Genomic DNA, 26151 nt, shown 5'->3' with positions numbered 1-26151 from the left:
GCTTACATTTTACCTCCCTTTTTAAAAATCCACAGCAAGTTGGCATTGACAAAGGTGATATCCCTGATCTTACACAGGTAAGACTCTCTTGTAATCTTTTTGGTCTGTGTAATTAACATTTAATAATTAGTAAGTGCACCAGGAATTTAAATACTTACAGGAAATCAATATTTTCAAGCACTCCAAATTTGCAAATAAGAAAAGAACTGTCAAAAGCTGTTTATTGAAGACTAATATAAGTAGATTGATGTCTTTCCTGATCTCTTCTAACCTGGAGCTGAAGGGTGAGCCATGTTGCTCTTTCCTTGCTGAAGGACAGATTCTCACAGTTGTAGAAAATGTTTGTCTGTGACAACAAATTACATGAATGTTGTGATCATGATTGCTTCATAGTCTCTCCGTGTCACTGTAGTGGTCCAGAGATGAAATTTGGAGCAGCAATAACATTCCTGTCTCAGTCTAGGTACAGCAAACAGAAGTCATGATTTCATTGTGGAACTGTCAGTATACAACAAAACTTGCACACCAAAATTTGCCAGTGCTGTAGTTGCTTGGATTCTGTTGCGCTGGCACATTTTCAATGGGCTTTGTGTTTAATGTGAAAAGGATATTTATGTGGAGAAGAGGATACATACAAAGGAGTTTGGAATTTTGGTAGTTTCAGTGCCAATAAAATAGGAACAGAAGCAAAAATGCATAACAGTTGTAAATCTTAAGCATTCATAACCCATAAATGTTAAGTTTTGTAAAGCCTCTAGAAAACCTGGTTTAAATTGACATCCAAATAGTGGTTCTCTTTGGTAAACAAAACAAAACACTTACTAAATCAGAAACCCAGATGCCATGTGAAGGTGAAGAATTTTATTCTTTATAGCCCTGTAGCATCCCATAATTTCTACCCACTCTTCTTCAAGTGCGGAAACAGAGTTGTAATAGTGTTTGGAATGCAAAACTCAGTTCTGAAGTAGCTAAAGGAGGCTGTTCAGTCAAATTTGTAACTAATGGGCTCTTTTTTTAAAACAAGGTCATATGTTAGTCATACATTAGTCATATACCAAGTCCTTGAACCAGAAGAAGTCATCTTAAGTTGGATTAACAAAATATGCTTTATCTGCTCCTGCTTTTGTTGCATCTGTCTAGACGAAAGGCTGCCTGCTAGAATGCACAAGCCTTACTCCACAGTCCATAGTCAGTTGCTACAGTTGCTTAGTTACTATTAGTTGCTGCTACCTCTATTTCTGAGGCCTGTCAGTGGAGGTTTTTAGTTACTTTTGTATCTGTTACTGAGGTATATATCACCTCAAGTATCAATATTTTGACCAAGAGTAGCAGTTTTTTGGGCCAACTGGATAAACGGATGACTGACCAGTGTTGCCGGAACGTGCTCCTCAGGCGGGCACAGGAAGCTGACTGCTAATCTAACGCATTTATTATGCAGGGAACTGCATAATAAATTATTCTGGAATTGATAACTGCCACACATGGCTATTTGATAGCAAACCTAAATCTCCAACCATCCATCATAGCTGTGTTCTCCTAAAAGCTGTCTGGAACTTGCTTGCTGAAGCTCATTTGCAACACTCTAGATTCTGCAAAGACCTAGGCAGTGCATTTCAACGAGAAGAAAGTAAAAGGTGAATAATAATAAAACTGAATTCCAATTAATAAGTTTTATATATAATTACATATAGTAATTTCAGCTAACAAAGTTGAAATATCAGTGGTATACCTGAATTCCTAAGAGAAACAGTAAAATCACAGAGTCACAGAATGGCTTGGGTTGGAAGGAACCTTAAAGCCCATCTAGTTCCAACCCCATGCCTTGGGCAGGGCTGCCCCTTACCAGCTTAGCCTGCCTAGGTCACCATCCAACCTGGCCTTAAATGCCTCCAGGGATGGAGTACCCACAGCTTCTCTGAGCAGCTGTGCCAGCGCCTCACATAATCTAAAGACAAAATTTCCTCCTGACATCTGATCTTAATCACACTTCTTCTGAGTTAAAGCCATTCCCCCTTGGCCTATCCTTATCAGACCAGTAGTCAGTATTATTCTACAAGAAATTGGCTATGTTGACATTTGATGTGCCTGAATATATTTTAAACCAAGAAAGTGGTTACAGTACTAAATAGAAGTTGATAGTTGTCATCTTTGAACTTTCTGGTTTGGCTGCAAGGTTTTGGAAGCTGAGGAGGCATCTTGGCACTTAGGCTCATTTTCAGCTATAAGCAAATATTGAAATATGGCAGTTTTCCCCCAGATAGCTAGTGAGTAACCCATAGCTATAGTTCCCCAGTGATGTTGGCCAGCAGATTAATCTAACTGAAGCAATATCCAGAGGAAATTAAGTGATGCTCAGAGTCACAAAGAGGATACCAGGCAATATTTAACTTCTGAAGTAGGTAGAAATTTTTCTAAAGCTCCTTCTGTTAATTCTGCTTGCTGGATGAGTTCATGTTTTCTTGTCTTTTTCTGAAACCTGTAAGTAATGTATTGAAAAGATAATTAAATTGTGTAGAGCTACAGTTCATAAGAGAAAAAAAAAGTAATGCTTTTCTTAAAAATATTTATTTATTTATTTTTGAAACATAGCATTTTGCTTATCTGGCTTACAGGCACAGTTTGTTTCTTGTGCTGTAGCCTTATTAAATAAATAGAAGTCTGAGTCTCTTCATCAGTTAATGAAAGACTTAGTAACAAGTGTTCTTCAGGAGCAAGAAAAATGAACAAAGTCATTTGTTTTTAGCTAAATTCTTTATTGTGCATATATTCTTAGAATATGAATAGACCTGCCTATGAAATAGTAGTAAAGGTGCTGCATTGTGTATGTACATGAGATGTATTTGAAATCAAGCAACTAGTTAAGGATTTTTTGGGCATTTAAAATTTTTGCATGTGTTAAAACATGTGTTAATTTAATGTCCAAATTAATATAAAAACACTACAAATACAGTTAGCTCTGCATAACTACTAGGTACGAAGTGTCCTGAAGCATCCACATTAGGCAGACAACTGGTTTTCAGCATAGTGTACGTATAAGCAGTAGAAAGTCTGCTTGCAAGCCAAACAGATTGGTTTATTTATTTATTTATTTTAAATTCATGTGTATACCCTGGAATTAAAGACATTATTTATGAAAAACACCATAGGTTTTGCTGTCAGGAGTTCTGGTTGATCTGAAACACTCTGATAAAGAGAATTCCCCTCTTAAAGACAGTACCAGTGATGAAACGGTAACCCTGATGAAATACTTCACTGTTATGCTCTGCTGTATCTCTCAAGGGTTTCCTTCTTGTGTGTTGATCTTGTAGAATTCTACTTGTCTGGACACTATTTTTATATTGGGGTAGATAAGTGCCCTGTCATTTGTATTTCTAACTACCTTTCTTAACTACCATTGTAACAGCAAGTGCCTGCCTGGGGATATTACCAATGAAGAGGTTGCTTAAAATAAAACCTAAGATCAGGGAGTCTAGTAAAATGCTTAGTTTTTGTCAATGTCCAAAGAAGTAATCTTGCTGAATTTTGACTTACCTGCTGGGCTCAGTAATCTGTGCCTAGTTTTGGGAAGACATAGCTGAAAGTTGGTATTGGTATGTTGGGAGTATTAAATCAACAGTAACTGATTTTGGGGGCATTAGAACAATCTTTTAGCTTGTTTTATTTAGATATACAAATGCTTTGCAACCCTTTGGTGTTAAGTGATGTGTTGGAGATCTCACTAAAACCAGAACTGAAGGAATGACCTTGAATGTATTATTCTTATACTTGACCCTGTGGATGCCTGTGCTGTTGTCAATGTTTAAAACTGACTCAAAGCATGGTGAGCACATCCTTGATTCTGGCTGTAGGCTCTGTTTGGTAAAGTGAAATGCTTTCCCTCTGCAAATTTTGACACAATATTATCTCTCAAAATCTCTTTACCTGAATACCTATAGCATGGAAATCCACTACTTTCAGTGCTATAATAACAGCATGAGTGTGCACATGGTGAACTTCAGAGAAGTTGTGCTAGATTTCTAGTACCATCAGGTCAAAGTAATCCTTTTAAAAATGTGACTTTCTCTTTGCTTTCAAGGCTCCTAGCAGTCTTATGGAGACCCTTGAGCAGCATCTGAACTCACTGGAAGGAAAAAAACCTGGCAACAAGTAGGTACATGTTTTGAGAACTTTCCTCAAGGCAGAATATTGACAATTTGAGACTAGCTAATATTTAGGTTTGCCTCCCAATCTCCTTTAGCTGGAAAATAAGCTGTGGTAAGACTTGGCTTTTCCTTTCCTTACAAAGTTGTCTTAATGCCATCTGTTTTTCTTACTGGGGTGGGGGAGAGATACTGAACAGCTCAGCACTTTTCATAATGAAGCAAAATTAACTGTGAAGCTGACCCGGAAGGATCTATTTTCCTCTGCTGCCAAAGGTTTTATTGTTAAAATTGATTTGTTTTCTAATGGCTTTGCATCCTCTTACTAGATGCTTGTCATGGCTAACTCTAGGAAGGATTAAGCTAAAATTTTGTTTTCTCTTTTGCTGCTGCTTCCCTTGCAATTTAGTGAAGGGTAAGTACATATGTTTACATATCACTTGCATGCAAGCATGGTTTTGGAGCTTTTTTTGTTTTGTTTTTAAGATGGCTTGAACAATTAGATACCTCATGAAATTGTACCCTAAGCTATTTTTAGTCATTTCAGTCTTAACTCTGAATCTTCTAACCCATCCTACACCTCATGTAATGTATCCAATTCAATTAAGGATGGATGCTAGCTCAATACTGGCACAATTTTTAACTTCAGCTCCTCTTTTTTAAATTAGCACCATTGTAATTCTTCATTTCTTAGATCAAAGCAGCTCTAAAAATGCATAGCAGTATTTTCATACCTCACGATAATGAAAGTAAACAAATGCATTGACATATATTCTAATTTATGACTAAAGCTCTATGGATTAAGATTGGTGTATTCTTGCATGTGAGAGAATTCTTAGTTTGGGACTTTCCTACTCTTTCCCAACTTTCAAACATTATTTTAAAGTGTCCCTGAGTTTTTTTAAAGAACAGACTTTGGAAATTGGCTGATACATTCTCAGAAGACTCATTTTCGATAACTGCTTCCCTATTGGTCTTATTCTGCTACCCTTGCAGGATTTTATAATATAGCTATATTTTGCCCCAATAATTCTTTTCTACTGACTTTTGTAGACCCTAAGGCAAGACATTTGCATGCATCTCTGCCTTTCTTCCATTAAGTAGAACTTGTTTAAAAGGCAGAATAATCCAGTGATACCAATTAACTAAAAAGATTCATTTAAGCTTTGAAGTAACAATTTGCATTCCTTGTCTAAATTGACACATGAAGTCTGAGAAATGGAGAAGGCGTGCAGTTGTAGAGATCTTCTCACAGCTGTGATGCTTAGTTTTTGGTCTTTTTGCATGTGTTTTAAGTACAAGAAACAAGTTTGCAAAAGTGTACTTATCTCAGCCCCCTTTTTCTTCCCCCTAGATCTGGGGCTCCCTCTCCTCTGAGCAAGGTAAGTACTGCCAATACTTGATATGATGATATAACGAGTTTGCGTGATGTAACATAAAGGCATGAAGAGTTAAGTTTTTCTTTCCTAATTTGTTTTTTAGGCTTGGTCACCTAGACTGTACCTGAATGACAAAGTTGCATCTTTAGATGGGCTTGTAAATAACAGCTTCATAAAAACAATTTGGTGATCTGCAGGGAGATGCTGCTTAGACCAGTGCAGGATGCTAAGCAGCTTTGCTGGGGGTTGATGGTCGTGCTTTGTGAAAGCCTAAGGCACTCATACCTTTATCCCAACTTTTTTTTTTTTTTTTTAATCTTCATCAGTGAGACAATTGCTCTGTTCTCTTTATTCTCCAGATTCTTCGCTCCATGTTCAGCTTTTTATGAGAAAATGCTGACTCTTTCTCTTCCTAAAAATGTATATCGTTTCAAACTGTAATCTGATATACCTACTTTAGGAATATCTTTATTAGTGTGACTGCTCACTGTAAAGATAGACTTGCCAGTGAAAACAGCTTGGTTAGAGTGTCAGATAAACTAATGAGCTTTACAATGTTAGTAATACTAGTTCCTGCTGTACCTGAATGACCACTGCATGTCGTAACTCCATGCTTAATAACAAGAGTTGTGTAGGAAGAACTGAATGCAGATTTCTGAATCTGAAGGAGAAGGCGGTTCAACCGTTGATTCTAACCAAAAGCTCTTCAATATATTTCCAAAAGCCCATAGGTTGTTTTTAAAAACGGCTTTTTTCTAATACTGTAGCAGTTGATGAAAGTTGATGAAAACACATTATAATCACACACAGAATCGTACATAGTGTCACCAAGGTTGAAAAGCTCTCCATGCTCATCGAATCCAACCGTCTGCTTACTACCAGTATTTCCCCACTAAATCATGTCCATCTGTACTACCTCTAAACACTTCTTGAACACCTCCAGAGATAGTTGACTTCACTACCTCCACGACCAGCCTATTCCTGCACCTGACCACTATTCCGGAGAAAGCATTTTTCCTGACATCCAACCTGAATCTCCCCTGGTACAACTTAAGGCCATTCCCTCTCGTCCTAGTTACTAGGAACAGTAACTAGTAGCTAGTAACTAGTTACTAGGAACAGTAACTAGTAGCTAGTTACACAGGAAAAGAGACTGACTCCTACCTTGTCACAATCTCCTTTCGGGGAGTTGTAGAGAGCAATAAGGTCTCCCCTGAGCCTCCTCCAAACTAAACAATTCCAGTTCTTTCAGATGCTCCCCATAAGACTTGTGCTCCAGAGCCCTCATAGCTTTGTTGCCCTTCTTTGGACACACTCCAGGGCCTCAGTGTCTTTCTTGTAGTGAGGGGCCCAAAACTGGACACAATAATAAAGGTGCAGCCTCACCAGAGTTGAGTACAGAGTGACAATCACTTCTCTGCTCCTGCTGGTGGCACTATTTCTGATACAAGCCATTGGCCATTGGCCTTCTTGGCCACCTGGGTGCACTGCTGACTCATGTTCAACTGAGCATCTGCCAACAGCCCCAGGTCCATTTCTTCCACATAGCCTTCTAGCTTTTCTGCCCCAAGGTTGTAGCATTGCCTGGGGTTGTGGCCAAAGTACAGGATCATGATCCGGCACATGATCTTGTTGGACTTTATCCCATTGGCCTCAGCCCAGTAATCTAGCCTCTACAGATCCCTCTAAAGGGCCTTGCTACCCCCACAGAAATCCACACTTCCTGCCAACTTGGTGTCATCTGCAAACTTACTGAGGGTGCACTCACTTCCCTCATCCAGGTCATCAGTAAAGATATTTAACATGACAGGCCCCAGTACCAACCCCTGGGCAACACCACTTGTGACCAGTTGACATCTGGATTTAACTCTGTTCACCACCAGATTCAGAAAGTGTTATTACAACTTTAGGTAAAACTTCTCTATTTCTATGAAAACCAATCTAGTCTCAAAGGCTTGAGAAAAGTTGAGAAATCATTGATCTATCTCTTGTTAGCATACTGATTATGAGATGGCAGTATGGCAGATGGAAGAAAATTACTTCAAATTTACCATACTTTTTTGATTTTGAAAGCTGTCAGAATGGTAAATAGTAATGAAAGTAAGACTTGTTTTCCTTTTATGAGGAAAAGTATCTCTAGCAAGCCAAGGGAACAAAGCTCATAGTATCTTTCAGAATTAAATGACATGCCTCAAGGAAATGTGATTCTTTAAGGGCACAGAAAAATTGCAACGTACGCTGAGTGTCAGTTCTTGCAACACTTAAGATATCCTTAAGCTCCAGAACAGGAGGTGCAATTAATACAAAATTATAGGCTGAGCTTTTTATTGTATCTTCCTTAGAACTTAAGAGTTTGTGCTAGTAATAGTTCTTTTTCTTAAACTTTCTTCAGTCCGAAGGTTTGTGTATACACTTTGAACTGTTTAGATAGTTAACTTCTCCCACAAATTTTATCATTAGAATACTAAGGTACTGTTGTGAACTAGCAGGTATTTGATTTAATGGACAAAATGAGGGATCTGACATGTGCAGAATCAAACCCACAAATATACTTAGTCTCCAAAATGGTCTTAAAATTGATAGGAGGGAATTTTCTGATGAGCAAACTGTTTTCTTGAAACTTGCTGAGAATCCTTTGACACATAGGCACTGTTGGTTGTCCTGGCTGGGATTTGAAAATGCAGATAATGCTCCTCCAGCTCATGGATCTGAGTTAGCTGCTTAGACACTATTGAACCCAGGGGACTAAAGCTGATGTGACTCTTGCTGCTGGAGTCTCCATGCACTCAAAGCACCTACAGTAAGCATTTCCTGTTGAGTCAGGCATCACTATGTGGAGTCACTCTAGATTCAGTTCCTTGACTCAGCCACGATTTTTGGGAGGTCTTTCTTTGCTTGCCTCTGCCCAAGGGAAGATTTCCCCTGCCAGGAGAGGGATGTCACAAGCGTGTAGGTGTGCACAGTTCTTTGTGGTTAGGAAAAGAGGCACAGGAAAGCTGTTTTGTGCTGGTATAGGCATTAGAATTATCCCATGACCATACATCATACTTGTGCCTCTAGGAAGGAAACCAAATGTTCAGGTTTCGTGAATTAATAGCCCTCTGAAAATACAGCCCAATCTTCTTTGAGTTCTCTCAAGGTGAGAACAGTTCACAATGAGAAGACTTAATGTTCAAATCGGACTTCATAAGTATGTGAATCTGTGCACCAGTTTGTGGATAAATGCTGGCATACTGAACACATTTAAAATATTTCTCCAGTCTTCTCCAGCCACAACTGTCACATCTCCCAATACTACTCCAGCAAAAAGCATTGATACGTCTCCTCCAGTTGATCTTTTTGCAACTGCATCTACAGCTGCTCCAGTCAGGTAAGTTGAGAAGCATATTTGAGTTATTGTGCTTGATGGTACAAACTAAAGTCACACTTGTAATGGGTAGCCTGCAAGATTTTGCTTACTTTACAGATAGTATCCAACAGTATTGAATGAAGTACACAATTCTACCAGTCTAGGTCATATATGAGTTCAAACAAACAAACAAAAAAAACATCCAAACAAGAATGCAAACTTTGCGTCTACCCTGATTTGCTGTCAGTGTAGTACTGATTTTGTACAGTTCTCAACATAACAGCATAAACTTATTGTCAAATAGATTGAAGTAATATGCACATCCAAAATAGTCTCTGCTGACCTTCTGTATTGCTTCTAAAACTACTGAATTAAGAGTCCTTACTCTTGCTGTTCAAATCAGTTAATGAAGCACAGAAAAATATAATGAATGTTGGGAGGTTGAAATAAAAAATAAATGTTAAATTCCACAGAGGAATTTTGAACAGTACTTCCAAGTTAAAACTAGGACAGACGACTGTTGTTCATTGTAATGAGTAGAAATGGTAGGACTCTAAACATGTAAAAGCTCTGAGCTTGAACCAAAACTATGAAGATAATACTGACTTAATTGCCAAATTAAACACTTCATTGAAGAAAGGTCTTCTACAGCTTATTATTATTTAAATGTTCTAAATGAAAAAAAACACCTTGTTTCCTAAGCAAACACTCAGATAGCTTTAGGCATCAAAGTTTTACCAACTGCATTCTACCTAACAATTATTTATTGCCTAGAAATGCAGGTTTCTGACTTTCAGATATGGCATAAGGAATGGAGCTGTTTTCAGTTGCAGCAGTTATTTCCTCTGTTCTTAGGGGACACCTGGGTTTTTGAATTTGGGTTTGTTGGGTTTTTTTGTTGATGGTGGTGGTGGCTTATATTTAAAAAAAAAAACTTTTGGGGGATTATCACAGCCTAGTGATGTCTCATAAATTTATTAAAATGCCATTATGAAGTAACGTAAATATGTTAAGATCCTATCCTAGGATGTAGTATGTTCTTTGGCACTCACTGCAGTTCCGTTTCTGGTCACTGCTCTAAGACCTGGAAAAATTCTCTCTCTTAATAGTTCCCTCAGTCTTTCAGTCTAAGGATGGCCTTATCCAATCTAATTCCTGCAATCCAGACGTGACTTTTTTTTTTTGCACTTGACTGAAGTAGAAAAATTACCCCAGTATTTAATAATTCTCTTCCTTTTCTTGACAGCTCTTCCAAACCATCCAGTGATCTTCTGGATCTTCAGCCAGATTTTGCTGCTACTGGGCAAGCAGCTCCAGCAGCCCCTGCTGGAGCGACTTCTTGGGGAGGTATAGAAAACCCACTGTCAGCATTTCTTCTTGCTATCTCCCTCTTCTTGCTTGGCTGGCTGAACTGAAACCTATCCCTTTTCATACTAGCACAGGATGTTCCCAGCTCATTTTCTGTGTTCTGCTGACCTGACAGGCATGCATTCCCTTGCAGCACAAAACTACTCCTTTTTCTAGGGATATGCATAATTGTATAAGCTGATTATAAAGGCCTGAATGCAAAGCTGTGGTTGGGGGGCAGGACTGTGTAACTATATGAGCAGGAAGTGATGGCTAAAGGTAAAGAGGTAAGGCAGACGCTTTAAAATAGTCAGGGAGATAGAACTAAAACTGTTCATTTGCTTCTTGGCAAGTTGTTTGGAGATATTAGCACTTCTGTTCATGAAGCAAAACACACAGACCAGTGGGGGAAGGATCAAAAGTATCTTTTAAAGCAAAAAATGTCTAAAGGATTCTAATGATGGTAAATTAGTTCTATTGTGAGTTTTACCTCTGACATTCCTTAACATAGTGCACTAAAAAACTTGCTTTTCTGCTTAGAACTGTAGTAAGAAAATAGAAGTAGAGGGCTAGCTGTCTTCAAATAGGAACCGGTTCTCTGGAATATGATCTTTGTGGTACAGCACAGGCTGAACCAAGCCTGTTCCAGACAGCTTTAGCAGTGATGGTCTGAAGAGGACCACAGTAAATGTTAGGCAATGCTCACTGCTCTCCTCTTGTGGACAAGGAATTAGGCTAATAAATGATGATTTAGGCTACATAGTTGTAAATCTGTGGTGTAGTTGTAGACATCTTCACTCATTACAGCAGGAATACTGCACTGAGTCACCCTGACTCCATTATAAATGCTAACGCTGGATACTAGTGACTTCTGCATTCCCTGTTTCTGTTTTCATCTTCAGTTCATTAAAGATATGTCTCCCAACTGCCTCATCATGAAAGTATAGCTATGTAGACCACGCTTTGCATATTTGTATTAAATCTGTGGGTTTTTTTTTTTTTTAAGAAGTGGCAGATTAATTGAAATACAATTTTATACAGAAAATAAGACCAAAGAGTCATCTCTCCTAGATATCTGGGACTAATTAGTCCACATTTTTTAGCAGCTTCCTACTTATTTTCTCTGTAGTTATGCCCTAGCAGCTTGTAGTTACTTTTGTTGTCCTTTTCTATCATCCCCAGGTACTAGAAACTTTTCTGTAAAAAGCTTTTCTGTCTAGTACAAGCTTTTCTGAGCTGTTCCAGAAGAGCTTAGGCCTCTTGGATAACTTCTTTTTCTTCTTCAAGCAACTGTTCATTTGTGCAGAATAAATAGCCATTAAAATATTGATTCACATTGCAATTGAAAGCTGATGGTTTGGTTTTTGTTTTGTGTTGTTTTTTTTTTTTTTATAAGGAACATAGGGTTTGGAGCTTAGATGTTTTAGAAGAGGTGTTATGTGTGTATTCCTTTGAATTACTGGAAACTTTTAAAAATTGGTCAGTAATACATCTAGACCTCTTGCTCCATAGCAGAAGAGGACAGCAAACTTTTTTTCCTTTGGCTTGGATTATTACCAGTCTTATCAACTATACTTCAAGCTTGTATTTCAGAATAGCATTTTGGTAACTTAGTAAGCCTCAAATTTGTCTGCTTTGCTGATGGCAGGAGTTCAGGTGTGGAAGACCTGTTATCACACTGGAATCACACCTTTTTCCTAAAACTTTTCAAAATATAAGGCCACTTCTGGAATATTGTATCCAGTTCTGGGCTCTTGTAGTCAAGGCAGACATTTGATAAACTGAAGGAGACTAAAAGGGGCTCTTAGCAGTGGCTTACAGCTATTTGAAAGGGAACTTGCAAAGTGGAACCAACCTTTTTTTGGGAATGATGACTGGTTGTAAAGAAAAGTAACAGAAACACATAGCTGTTTTGGAGGCTTATTACATTAATAAAACATTGTTTCATGTGGAGGATAGGGCAACACCAAGGCAGATCCTCTATGTACATGCTAAAGGAATATCCATTCCTGGAGATTTTTAAAGACCCAACCAGGAAAAGCCATGACTGCCTTGATCTGCTGGTGGCAGTAAGTCTGAGCTCAGACTGAACTAGATGACCTTAAGTTCCCTTCCACTTTGTGAGAATGTGTAATAGTGCCTTTCTGCTACTTGAGCTGCTTGCTCATCTGCAAAACAGTTCCTGCTCACAGGAAGTTAATGTAGGAACTTGTGAGAAAGAACCAGTAAGGGCAGGAAGCTAGAAAAATTGCTGTAGTTTAGAATATTGAATGTAAATACCACGTACTTTAAGAGGAAGCATCAAGCTGGCACCTTATATGTCACATAAATCTCAGGAATGCAGGTGGTCACTAACAAAAAAAATCCTTCTCAATCTTAGACTGAGATTCATATATTTATATTTAGTGGTGAATATACATTATGGTTGTATGTTAGGTGTATTTCTGAGTACAACATGAATTACCTACCAAATGAACTGTAAATTGTGAGATCTACACTGCTATGGTAACAATAGACTAAATACAATACAATAAGAGTAAATACAGTGCTGGCCATGCTGTGCTGGGCAAATATTATTTCACTTTATTATAACCTATAATGTAACTGGATAACAAAAATGCATTGAGGAATAAGCTAATAGGAGGTAGAAGTTTGCCAACAGTTGTTTATTTCAGGTCTAGCTGTGAGGCATCCACCTGTTGTGCAGTAATGAGATACCAGAGTACTGCATTTTTAATACACTGCTACACTTTTCAGAATGGTGTTTTGACTTACCTTGGCTTGTGAAGTGAGTCTCAAGTAGAGCTCTCCTAACAAACCAATTACTACTATTTTTACTTTACCTATAGTGAAACAATCCGGATGCTGTGCTGGTTCTTCAGCGCGTTGTAGGTAAATGAACTCATGACTCTGTTAAATGTACAACGAACCAAGGAGAAATACTGAACTACTGATTATTAAATAAGGCCAAGCCACATATTTTTTTCAGATTTTTATACCTCACAGTTTTTATTTTGATATTCTGTTTTGTAGCTTTCTGTGTCAGGTTTTGTGTTTTTTTTCTAAATATATATGTAGGGAAAGTTTCCTCTGTCTGCCTGTGTGCTCAATCTGACTGGTATTAGCACTCATTAGATGGTAGAAAAGTCTATAACTAAAGATACTCAATGGCTTCTGAAAAGTTTATTAAGGAACCAAAGTTGGAACAAAGCCAGCCAGGAAGGGAGAACTTGTATGGTGGTGAACTGCACTCTAAAGTTTCTTGTCTGTGTCCTGTGGTAGCAAAAGGTAGGAGACCTTCCTGTCAGCTCCTATGGGCTACTGGTAGATTCTCTCTGCTGTAGTGTAAAAAACAGAGCAGTAGCTGTATGAAACAGTGATACATGATGCCTGTATGTGATTAACTTGCTGATTAACTGTGAAGGAATGTAGCAAATGGAATTTATGTGCTTATGCTGACATGAATAGAGATATTTAACAGAATGAGCTGTGGCGTGTAACCATAACATCTTGAATGTTAGAAAATCAAGTGCTGAAATGACATTTAAACTACACTTATCACCTAGAGAACAAATTTATCGCTAACAAACATCTTCAGTCTGGCAGTTCTACTAATTGGTCTGTTTCTTTACACTGCTGCCATTTTAATGGACAATTGCTAGACCTCTTGGGAGAGGGTGAGTAATATTTTTGATTTTTAAGTCTTCTGAGTGTTAAGAGTTCTTATTAGGAGCTCTAACTTTTTGCAGTTGAGTGTTTGTGGTCTCTCTCCCTCTTCGCCTTACTTTTCCTGTTTGATCTTCGTTATGTGGTTGCATATAGATAATCTGGCTGCACTTTCCGGTGTTACCTCTGAGCCACAGATTTCAGATCCATTTGCTCCAGAGCCTAGTGCAACTACTGCTGCAACTACTGATACTACAACTACTTCATCTGCTGCTCCAACAACTACAACTATTACTGCTACCACTGCTGAAGTGGATCTCTTTGGAGGTTAGTTTGGTTGCTCTAGTCCTCTGTGCCAACTCAAAAGGTAGATGAACAACAGAAGTTCAGCTATTTGTAATGAGACCTCTAATTTAACTCTACCAGTGCATGTGTGTTGGATACTAGATGGAACAGGAAATGTAAACTACCCTTTTGTTTGCTGTGCTGTTAGCTATAGACTTCTTTGCATATATTTAACTAAATGGAAATGGAAAACTGCATACACTTAAGACTGAGGTATATTATGTTAAACAACTAAGAACATTAATTTTCAAGTCCACATTGGGTTAAGCAGGCATGCTTTCCACATTATCCAGTAACTACAGTTTCTGGAAAAATAATTATTGGACTGGAGAAGATGGACATTTCTGCTTTTTGCATCTCTTACATGCCATGCCTGAGCTATTGTTTAATTTGGACTTTTCCTGTAAATACAATACTGAGCCAGCTGAAATGACTTCATTTCAATATTCTTCAATCTATGTTTTATCTTGCATAGCATGACAGTAAATTGAAATGGCAATGAACTTGGTACTAAATGCCAATGATAAAATTGAGTTATAGGAAGCATTTTCTTATAGTTTTGTTATGCTCTTTTGGTCTCTAATCTTAGCTGCTAACCTTGAATAAGGATAAACCTCCCTCTCCACCCAGTATGTTGCCAGCTTACTTGTCTAGTGAAGCAGAGGGCTGCTCAACAAGTCAGAAACTACTGTTTCTTTTCAACGTGGTACCAGCCCAGGTTTATGGAAAAATCTTTTGAGCTACAAGCTACTAACATTCCCAACCATTCCATTTTTCTAGTTGTCTTATCCTATGAATCATACTTCCTGTGGCTCAGTGGATGTCAAGAATTAGTAGTAACTTACTTGGTGTAAAAACTTGGTAAAATACTTGGTGTATTCTAGCACTTTAACGTATGTTCACTGATTGGGTGTGTTTATCTGTTGGTTCTAGTTCCAGGATTGATACAGAGGTCTTGTACAAAAACAGTTTGACTATAAAGGCTTTTCCCAAAGGCTGGAAGTATCTAGAAAAAGGTTGTTTTTTTTTTTTAAGACTGGCTTCAACAGACATCTTTCAGATAGCTCCAGTAAAATTGCTGACAAGCTCTGAGGAAGGAGTGGAGCTGGTTCACTGCTTCTTAATCCCTCCTTTTAAAAGGGTAGAAGAGAGTCTAGTGCCGCAGAATCAGGAAGTTCAGAAACCATTTAACCTGGCAGCAGTTTATGATACCACCAGAAGCAAGAATCTGACATTTGTTACTCTTGGAAGCTTGTTGCAGAGGCCAAGGCCTGATGAATTCATTGTTACATAATGTGCAGTGCTTACTTCTGGTGTGTTGGCTTTGGAAGGTAAGTCAGTCTTGGAAACAGCACTTTCAAATAGTATTCTTCATTTGGAATGGATGTATCACTTTTAAATGAATTGATAAAAATAATGATTAAAATAAATACATAAATAAGTTCTTAGTTGCTTTGCACTGTGTCTTGTCAGTGAGGTGCACTACAGGAAGAAACAAGAACAGTGATCTCAAAAGAAAACATGTGAAGAGTCTCCAAGAAGTGGCAGGGTAGGCAAAAGGGATAGAAAAAAGGCAGCAGAGAAGACAGAAGCAGAAGAGAAGACTTTGCAGGAATAAATTCTGACTTTTCTTCTTATGCATTACTACTGATATGGAGCTTGTATGCTACCTGTGACTCTGACTGGACTTTGTCTTTAGGAAAACAGTCCTGTGTTACGTCTTTATCTAATGTATTCCTGGAAAGTAGGTGAGAAATGCAGGGTTGATCCACCATAGCTTCTTGAAGAATTCAGTCTGAATGATGGGTGAGCTTTCATTTAACTGGTCCCACTTAAAAATTCCCTATCTAGAGGCTGAATTCAGAGTGCAACTGGAGTCATTCTTGACAGGGAGAAATCTAAAGGTAGAGGAGAAGAAATATCTTGAAATGCTTTCCATCTCAGTGACAGAATTCAGACATAGTGTTTTGGACATCATTGATGTGCTTTTGAATTAAATTTATTCTATTATGTCAACAGTGAGGATAGCAAATAACAACAGACTTTGTGCAAATGCTGAGCATTCAGATGATGTGATTAGGCAGGAGAACTGTGGCTTTCCCTAGTGAATGTCTCTTTTATGCTTGAACATGCATTCATAGTGTATACCAAACTAATGTTTATTTAAAAAACATGTATATTTATAAGATTCTTTCCTAACACTGAGCCTAGTGAAGTAAGTCCTGTTAGCTCACCAGAGGTTCTCCATTAAAAAAAAATAGAGAAAAAAATGTGTAAACAGAACATCCTTTTCACCTGCACACTTAGTTCTATGATCATTCCTGTAATTTTGGCTTTCATACAGTTGTTCCAGATGTTACACATTACATTAGATGAGTATCAGTATCATCAGTGTGAAAAGCTTTTATCCTGTATTGATGCAGTAGCATCAAATAAAAAAGCTGGAATTTTTAAAATTACACAGACCACACTCAGAAACATTTATTTTGCTGTGGGCAGTACATACTGAAGCACTATTTCAGTATTTCAGAACTTAAGGGCACCCTTCTTTACACATTTCAACAATTAGTAGTTAAGCAGTATGTAATACTTATCTACGACTCCCAGTTGATGTTCTGTGTAGTATGAAGTTGTAAAGGCTTCAGTAATATCTCTTGAAGTTACTGGGCTGTCTGTAAACTCATGTGAGGATCATGTATCATTTGATTATAAAAGTCAAACTACATTTTCTTTAGAAGCAAAAGATGTGCAAATGTGAGGAATTAAGTAAATGTCTTAGCTGCTTTAAAGAGAGAAGGTCTTTTGCAATGCTGGGTATAAACTCATAGGGTTAGTACGACAGTGTGGAGGAACAAAAGCAAAAATATGGTTTTTTGACTAATAAAATATACTGTATCCATCCCTACATGTGATGCCATCTGTGCAAGTACAACAGAGCCTTTTGAAGGGCTGCAAAAGAATTGAGAAACGTCAACTATAGACCACATTTCAGGAGGGAATTGCATTGTTGGTCTACAGGCTTGTGTGGATAGAAATATGTTCTTTCACAAGAATGCAAGCTGCTGTTCCACAGGAAGGCTATCAGAGTAGGACAAACAGCAGCACACAGGGCCATGCACAGTGTATTCTGAAGTAGTATGATTCAGAAGTCTTCGGTCCACTTCTATCTTGAATTTCTTCTGAGGGGTATATGCCAGTGCCTGGTATGCATACAGTAATGTGACTTTTGTCTAGTTGTTATTTCTACTTGGACAACTGCCATCCAGTTTTGTTATTAAACCTTGATACATGAAAAATAGAATTATATTTGAAATGGCTTATTAGCAGGCCTTTATTTGCTAACAATTCATTTTAATTCTATTGCAAGAGTAACTGGCTTTCATCTCTTATGTTCAAATTTCAGTGCATGTTCTTTTTGGGCTTTTTAGATTAACTGGCATAAACTTGGTTTTAAAATGGTTGTTTTCATTTTAAAATTGATATTCAAGTTAAAGCATGTTAAGCTTTTTCCTGTGCTGATTTAGCAGTGCGATTGCAGTATTCCTGAACAGTGTTGTTTTTTTTTTTACCTCACTAACTTTTTGCTAGTAGGTGAATGACCTTTATGAGCATCTTAAACCAGTTAATCTTAATTGCACCATCTTTTTTTTTTTGTGAAATATGTGCTCGCTTATGAGGATAGTCCGAATGAAACCACCCATTAGGACTACTCTGTGGAATTAACAGCTACAAATGGTGGTTTACATCTAGGAATACTGCTGTCAAAGTTCAGAGCTTGAAGTTTAACTATATATTAGCAAGTGACAAATAAAAATTAAAAAAAGCCACAAAAAAACAAATCAGGCAAAACTCAAGAGCAAGTAATTCCAAAACCCCAAAGCTACTCTTTTCCCTTGCTTGACTGGGCTTGTTAGCCTTAGAGATAATCCTCATAGATGTGGAGATTAAGTATGGCTGGCCAGTAGTGAAAATGAACATTTTGGATCTGTTGGAAGTAAGCTGAGTAAATATAACCTATGAATCAGTTTTTCCAGCTTCAGAAATATCCTGTTGAAATACTGTTAAGAAAAAAATAAATTAAGGTTTTCAGATGTTTCAGAAGTTGCTTAGGTGTTGACTAAAAAGCTAGAAGTGGTAGCAATAGATCTCTTCCACTATAATTGGATTGTTGTTCATAACAGTGCTGAAGTTTGCAGACCTCTATGCAGGTAAATTCAGGTAAAGGATAATCACATATAATGTGGCTCTCAACATGGAAATTCAGTTTCAACACTAGTATTAACACTGACATACTGCAATACCTCCACTCTTCATTAATTAATTGTGGGTAGATCATGACCATGCTGCTCTGAACCCTTATACAATGAGAATAAAGCCTTTTACGCTTGCTGTACCTTGAGCAACTGGAGAAATTCCTTCTTCAAGCCCTAGAACTTGCTCATGTGGGGTTGGGGGAGACAAAGCACATAAGCTGCATGTCTTGTCTTGCTGTCAGAAGAACAACATTCATGTTGTATAAGGGGATCTACTTGTGCAATTTAACTTGTTTCTTTTACTATATTTTTCTTCTCTTTATCCTTTTTCCTTTTAATTTCTGTTTTAAATCTGCACCCAAGATGCCTTTGCAGCTTCTCCTGGGGAAGCCCCTGCAGCAACTGAAGGGGCAGCAGCACCAGCTACCCCAACCCCTGTAGCAGCAGCTCTTGATGCATGTTCAGGAAATGGTGGGTTTTATGTCATTAGATGGTTTCTTGTTTTGCTGTTTTTGGTTTTGTTTTCTTTCATTTAAACTACATGGCAGTGTGTTTTTCTGAAATTTTCTTAGTGCCTGCTATTGGTCAAAACAAACCTTAGATGGAAGAGCATGCTTAACAAAATGGCCTGTTTCTGAGTCCCAGTACTATTTTGCTTATTCATTAGTGCTAATCAAAGATTCTGGCAGTGCTGACTTTTGTGAGCAGTAGCCTGTTAAACTGGATATTCTTTCATCATCTTGCTGTCCTTTTTGGACTTGTCAAATGGCCTACGAATGTTCTGCCCTTTAGTAACTGGACTTCTCAGCCTTTCAGACAGTCTTTATTTTGGAAAAACATAAGTGGCATGTCTGGATAAGTAGGCTAGATGTAGAACAACCTCATCTATGTGTGTGTGAGTGTATTTGCAGTATGTGCATAGCCTATAGTTGCTTTGTTCTTGACTTCTTCCCTCACTGATACTAAGTAAGCATACACGTATATTTCCCCTCTCCTTTTTACAAGACCCCTTTGCCCCATCCGAAGGTAGTGCAGAGGCTGCTCCTGAGCTGGACCTCTTTGCTATGAAGCCAACAGAGACTGCTGTTCCTGTAGTTACCCCTACAACTAGTGCAGCCACTCCAGCTCCTGCAACAACTCCTTCTCCAGCTGCTGCTGTTGCTGCTGCCACTACTGCTACTACAGCTACTGCCACTACCACTACTGCCACCACTTCTGCTACTGCCACCACCTCCGCTCCTCCTGCTCTAGATATCTTTGGTGGTAATTTTGTTTTTAACTCTTTGGTGGATTGATCTGTCAGGAGTACTGAACTAAAAATTGTTGCATGCATGCTGTGTGCTAGGCTTTCAAACCAGAGAGCCTATTAACTCCAAAGATGATGTACAAAATTTGAAAGTTCACATTCAGTCCTGTGTTTCAAAAATGAGTTAAAGACATGTTGTGTTCTTGGCCTTAGATTTATTTGAGTCTGTCCCTGAGGCACCTGCAGCTCCTAAACCAGATGCTACTCCTAGCATAGATCTCTTTGGTACAGGTAAAGAGTGAAGTCTTCAAATACTCTGCTGCTTTGATGCCTTGTGATGGTGTAAACTGACTGAACAATACTCGACTTCTTGTTTTTTCTTTTGTTTTTGGAAGATGCTTTTTCATCTCCACCACACGGAGCTTCTCCTGTGCCTGAGAGTTCTCTCACTGGTGATCTCTTATCTGGTAAGTGTTTTCACAGGCCATCCTATAGACTTATGGTTTTGATTTTGTGGATTTTTTTTCCTTATAACTGAAAACCAAAACTTATTACCAATTTATATCTTTAAGCTGAAATAGTAAATTGTAGGTTTGTTGATACTTTGATCACAAGATTAGCAGTTATTGAAGATGAGGATCATGAAGTGGCTAACACTGAAGCTAAGTAAGTGATGTGGTTTTTAAGAGAGTGTATTCTTCTGTAAGCATAAGAAAGTTATTAATAAATGTTTTGTTTGTTGTTTTTTTTTTCTTTAAAGTACTCCAGTGTTCAGTTGCTGTGTGAGAAATGTGACACTTTCTGTTTGCAGTTCTGCAGACTCTCACCCGGCTTTACGTACCCCATGATTCTACCTAATGGAGCCTATGTTGCTTTGAAATATTTAGCTATCATTGTTGCCTTGCTGATACTAAATATTATTTATCCTATGCTTACTGCAGTGGATGCATTTGCAGCCCCCTCTCCTCTACCCACTGCCTCTCCAGCAAAGGTGGATTCTTCAGGTGTGATTGACCTATTTGGTGGTGGGTATTTTTCTTTCCTCACCACTTCAGAGCTGAATCACTTCATTTCAGTTAACTTTGCACTTTGCCAAAGCTGCAGTTTTCCCCTTCTTACAGCTTTTCTTTGTCATTACAGCTAAGAATAACATGTACAAATCTTCATATTGCACATTAATGAACTGCAAATGAGCTGTCATTGTTACCATTCTGTTGTCCTTACATTTGCCATTCTGTCTTCAGTCAATGCATGTATGAGTCTTTTTCTCAGAAGTCTAATGAAAGTATATTATGTTCTTCCTTTTTTTTTTTTTTACTTCTTCTTTGCAACTCTTCACTTTCACATTAGTTTCTCTCAGTTCCATTTCTCAGAGCAAAGCAGCTGAATTTTTGAGGGTGATTTGCCTCAAAGCAGAGGGCTGAATTACAAGGTCCTTGTTAGATTTGACAAGTTGGAAATTGGGATGAGCACAACCAGCTCTAGAAGTGCTGTAGAAGAGATGATTGTTACTTAGAAGTAGTGAATATTCAAACATTAGTGAAGTACACGTCTAATAAGACTTGATGTGAGTCAGTAAATTATGTCTGGAATTACTCCAAACTTTGAATAAAATGGCTTACCCCTCTAGTCTAGAATGCTGCTCTTGAGTCTTCTGATAAGTGGCCCAAATATAAGGATCTGCAAGCCTCACTGACCTAATATTCTTATCTTCTTCACTGCTATTCTTTGTTATAGAAAAATCTTTGAAATGCTGGTTTGTTGCATCTCCTTTTCTTCCACCTGAGCTTTGCATCCATGGTACTGCTCTGAAATAAAGATGGCTAAGCACGTTCATTTTCTTCTGATGAATGAAATTGTTATCCTATTGTTGTATCTTATTTGAGTTGAATGATGAATTGATGCATTTAATATTGAACTCTTTGCTTCCTGGAATTCCCTTTAGATGCTTTTGGAAGTAGTGCTCCTGAACCTCAGCCAGCAGCCCAGGCCACTTCTAGTTCCTCAGCTTCTGCAGACTTATTGGCTGGTAATAAAGAACTTTTTAACCAATTTATTGTCATGCAAAATCTAATGGATAGTCTTATGAAATTTTGTGAAATCTTACATGGGTGGATATGGATGATTGCAGTGGGATAAAAATAGCTTTTAGTAAGATTTCTTGGTACTTTAAACTTAAATTAAAACTTCTTGGGTTTGTAATGGAGGTGTTATCTCATAGAAAGGCTTAGGTTGGAAGGCACCTTAGCAATTGTCTTGTTCCAATCCCCCTGCTGTGGGCAGAGTTGCCACCTAACTAGATAGGAGGCTACACATTTTATTCCTCACTTGTAATTCATCATTATTTCTTGGTTGATTTAATAAAGTCAACTTACATACTTTAGATGTTAGAAAACTGAATCAATGATTTCTCTCAATAGTCTTGTGTTTAACCAGAAAGAGTGGGTTGACAAAAGAGAGCCTTCTTGAGTGCAAGGACACAGCAGTGCTAGAAATCCTCTCCTTATACTCGCTTGTTCTGAGTGTGGCATCAGACTGTAATGCCAATTTAGGAGGTCAAATAACTATACTTCTAGTCTGCATCCTAAAAGCTAAGCCACTTCAGCTGAATTCTGTTTCTGCAAAACACCTGCCACACTGTGTATTTTAGTGGATATACAAATTGTGCTAAACAGTCAGACTCTTCCCCATCCCGGTATGAAGTGCATAGAAAACAAGATCCCAGCATGTTTTTTTTCAGGCTTAAAGAAAACTAATATGTTTCTGGTTTGAAAGAGAACTTGACTAATTTTTCCTCATGTTTCTAAAAGGTGAATTTGTCAGGTTATCCTTTGCAAATGTGGATGATTGTTAGCTTCGTGTTGTGCTTCTGTGGCTTTAGTTCAGACCCAGAGTGAAAGTTTGCTCTTTATGTAATGATTAACCATTCTAGGCATGGTGGGACCTGATGTCATTGGCTGTCTGTATGTCTGAAGTTCTCCCATGTCAATTTACACAACAGAAGTCAAATTCTATGTATGTTTTTGTCTTCAGAAATGTATAATGCAAGTAAGATATCTCAGTGTTTTTGATAGTATCTGCTCTGCGTGTGGGCATCTCCTAGTTGGGCTTCACTAAAATATAAATGTTCTAGAGAATAACATGCATGTCTGTTCTGAATCTGTTCCATTTCTGGCCATCTGACTACTTAGTCGAACATACACTGTGAGGGCATGCTATGTACAAGTAGTTTCCAGACTTCAGGATGGAGGGCTTCCTTTTGTTTTAATACTGTTATTCTTTGTATTGGTTAAAAAGCTTATGAATAGCTTTTAAACTGTAGATGAGACTTTACCAAGTAGATTCTGGTAATTTTGTAAGGAAAAAAGTTTACAAAAGGAAGTGCTGCTTCCGTTTGCAGTATGTGGGGACTGGGTGAAAAGATGCTGTCAAGAAAAAGCTAATCTTGTCAATGCAAACATTAGAATAAAAAAATACTTGCTGTCTTTATCTGTAACTAAACTTAAATTACAGTAAGAGTTACGCTCTAGATGGCTTAAACTTCTGCAGTGCACTTTCTGAATCTGATGAGTCACATTAAATCAATACCTGAATTATATAATGGTTGTTGTAAGTCTGAATACTCAAGCAGACCTGAAGCTGTTTGAGTGAATAGATTTTTTCTACTTATATGCATCCAAAATGACACCAAGTTAGAGGTGAATCTCAATTTGGCATATACAGAGGGTCGGGAAACATCACAGCATATTGCTAAACATTTGTTCACCCTAGATAATGGCAGATGTATAGCCTGCAGTGCAATCCAGTTTTAAATTTAAGATTGTCTAGGTTTCGCTGAAGGCTTGTCCTTCATGGTTTATGATTAGTTGTAACAAGTCTTTATATGCACAGTGTTTCGAGTATACTTGCCATGCATCATTGTCTCAAGTATTCTGCTTTCAGGTAAGTGGCTAGACTCTGCTCTCTTGGAAAGGGTGGTAGAATTTTTTTCATACTCTTCTGAGCCTCTCAGCAGACAAAAATATAGTTATGTCAGTACATGCAATAGTCTAGCCTTTTTCACTTCTAGATTTTTCTGTTCAGCTAAGTGAATACATGTGTATCCCAGTGCTAATAGTATGTTCTTATAAGAATGATAGAATCATAGAATCACAAGGTTGAAAATGACCTGCAAGATCATCTAGTCCAACTATCCTCCCATTACCACTGCTATCACAAGCTACTAAACCATATCTCGCAGTTCCTCGTCCAGACACCTCCTGAACACTGCCAGGGACGGCGACTCCACCACCTCCCTGGGCAGCCATTCCAGTGCCTGACCACTCTCTGAGAGAAAAAGTTTTTCTTTATGTCTAACCTAAACCTCTCGTACAACTTGTGGCCATTTCCTTGGGTCCTGTTTGTTGCCTGGGAGAAGAAGCCAAATCCCTCTTCATCACAAACTCCCTTCAGGAAGTTGTAGGATGCAATAAGGTCTCTTCTGATCCTCCTCTTCTCCAGACTGAACAATCCCAGCTCCCTCAGCCGCTCCTCATAAGACTTGTGCTCCAGACCCCTCACCAGTTTCGTTGCCCTTCTCTGGACACGTTCCAAGGCCTCAGTATCTTTCTTGTAGAGAGGGGCCCAAAACTGAACACAGTACTCAAGGTGCAGCCTCACCAGCGCTCAGTACAGGGGGATGATCACCTCCCTGCTCCTACTGGCCACACTATTTCTAATGCAGATCAGGATAGCATTGGCCCTCTTGGCCAGCTGGGCACACTGTCAGCTCATGTTCAGCTGAGCATCAACCAACCTCTGGGTCCCTTTCCTCTTCAAAGTCACCCAACCATTTAGCTGCAAGCCTATAGCACTGTATGGAGTTGTGGCCAAAGTGCAGGACCTGGCATTTGGCCTTGTTGGACCTCATCCCATTCACCTCAGCCCAATGATCCAGCTTATCTAGATCCCTCTGAAGGGCTGCCCTACCCTCAGGCAGATCAACACTACCACCCAACTTGGTGTCATCTGCAAACTTACTGAGGTACACTCAATCCCTTCATCTAGGTCATCAATAAAGATATTAAACAAGATGGGCCCCAGTACCGACCCCTGGGGGACACCACTTGAAAAGGGGCTCCAGCCGGACTTAACTCCATTAACCACTACCCTTTGGGCATGGCTCTCTAGCCAGTTCCTTACCCAAATTACCCAAAGAAGGGTATACCTGTCCAGGCCACGGGCAGCCAGTTTCCCCAGAAGAATACTGTAATAGACTGTGTCAAAGGTTTTGCTGAAGTCTAGGTAGACTACATCAACAACCTTTCCCTCATCTACCAGTCTCGTCAGCCAGTTGTAGAAGGAGATGAGGTTGGTCAAGCATGACCTGCCTTTCATGAACCCATGCTGGCTGGGCCTGATCCACTGGATGTCACACACATGCCGTATGATCTCACCCAAGATGATTTGCTCCATAACTTTCCCTGGTACTGAGGTCAGACTGACAGGCCTGTAGTTCCCTGGATCCTCCTTATTTCCCTTATTGTAGATGGGAGTCACATCGGGAAAAAGAAATCTTACTGAGTGTGCTAGTAAAAATAACTTCAAAATCAGGCAGTTGGAGATGTCCAAACAACATATCTCAGCTGTTGCTATTTCTGCCATCTTTCTCTGGGTCTTGTAAAAGCATAGATGGCTAGGAATTATACATGTTAATGCATATTTGTGGCTTCTGTGCCTGATGATTGTGCATGCGGCTGAAAGCTATGAAACTAAGAGAACTTACCATGCAAACTTCACCTGAAGCTGGGGAGGACTCCGTTCTGTAGCTGGAAAAATAGGCATTTTGTGGGGATTTGCAAAAATGTGCATAATTTTCTAAACAAAATTGTATAAACTGTGTTATGTCATGCACTGCTGCCAAGCTCTTTCTCACTCAGGAGGCAGAATGGGTCTGAGCATGGGATCTTTAGACGGTTCTGGTGCTGTAGGGATTGTTGGAGTCAGATGCCTTTGTCCATCAACCATATGCCTTATTACCCTGCTTCTGCGTGATTCTTCAATGATAAGTATGTTTTCTACATGTAGCTGAATGCCTAAAGCTTGGCCTTGAGACTGGCGTTGAACCAGAAGTTTGTATATAAGAATCAGAGCACTAGTAATTTTATAGTAGTTACCTGCTATAGACCATCTAGTCAAAACGAAGCAGTAGAAAAAGCCTCCCTTTAGGCAGATAGAGAAAGCTTCGCTGTCATAAGCGTTGGCACTCATGAGCAGCTTTAACCACCATATGTGCTGGAAGAGCAGTATGACTGGGCACAGGTGATCCCGGGGACTTCTGAAATGTATTAAAAGTAATCTCTTGAAGTAGGTGACCAAGTCATACCAGTGTGAGATCATTCAGTGGAGGGACACCAAGATGGTGACAAATGTGAAAAATGAGCAGAGG

At 38.7% G+C, this 26151-nt stretch overlaps 1 protein-coding gene across 5 annotated transcripts in view; it reads left to right on the top strand.

Moving 5' to 3' along the window:
- SNAP91 (synaptosome associated protein 91) overlaps window positions 1-26151 on the top strand; it is a 69767-nt gene that overhangs the window by 28395 nt on the left and 15221 nt on the right. For 2 of the 5 annotated variants that reach the window (XM_048934866.1, XM_048934867.1), the window contains exons 9-17: window positions 36-77; window positions 4076-4146; window positions 5494-5521; window positions 8779-8888; window positions 10114-10214; window positions 19938-20015; window positions 20120-20191; window positions 20666-20749; window positions 21670-21753. In XM_048934866.1, coding sequence (XP_048790823.1) covers window positions 36-77; window positions 4076-4146; window positions 5494-5521; window positions 8779-8888; window positions 10114-10214; window positions 19938-20015; window positions 20120-20191; window positions 20666-20749; window positions 21670-21753 — 670 coding nt within the window. Of the gene's footprint in view, window positions 1-35; window positions 78-4075; window positions 4147-5493; window positions 5522-8778; window positions 8889-10113; window positions 10215-13876; window positions 13892-14036; window positions 14208-18841; window positions 18950-19483; window positions 19742-19937; window positions 20016-20119; window positions 20192-20665; window positions 20750-21669; window positions 21754-26151 lie in introns of all 5 variants that reach the window. The other 3 variants (XM_048934865.1, XM_048934868.1, XM_048934869.1) reach the window with 3 other exon arrangements.

The sequence above is a fragment of the Lagopus muta genome, chromosome 2 (genome assembly GCF_023343835.1).
Source record: "Lagopus muta isolate bLagMut1 chromosome 2, bLagMut1 primary, whole genome shotgun sequence".
NCBI classification, from domain to species: Eukaryota; Metazoa; Chordata; class Aves; order Galliformes; family Phasianidae; genus Lagopus; species Lagopus muta.
Note: the sequence above shows the minus strand (reverse complement) of the source record. Positions and strands in the feature narration are given on the sequence as shown.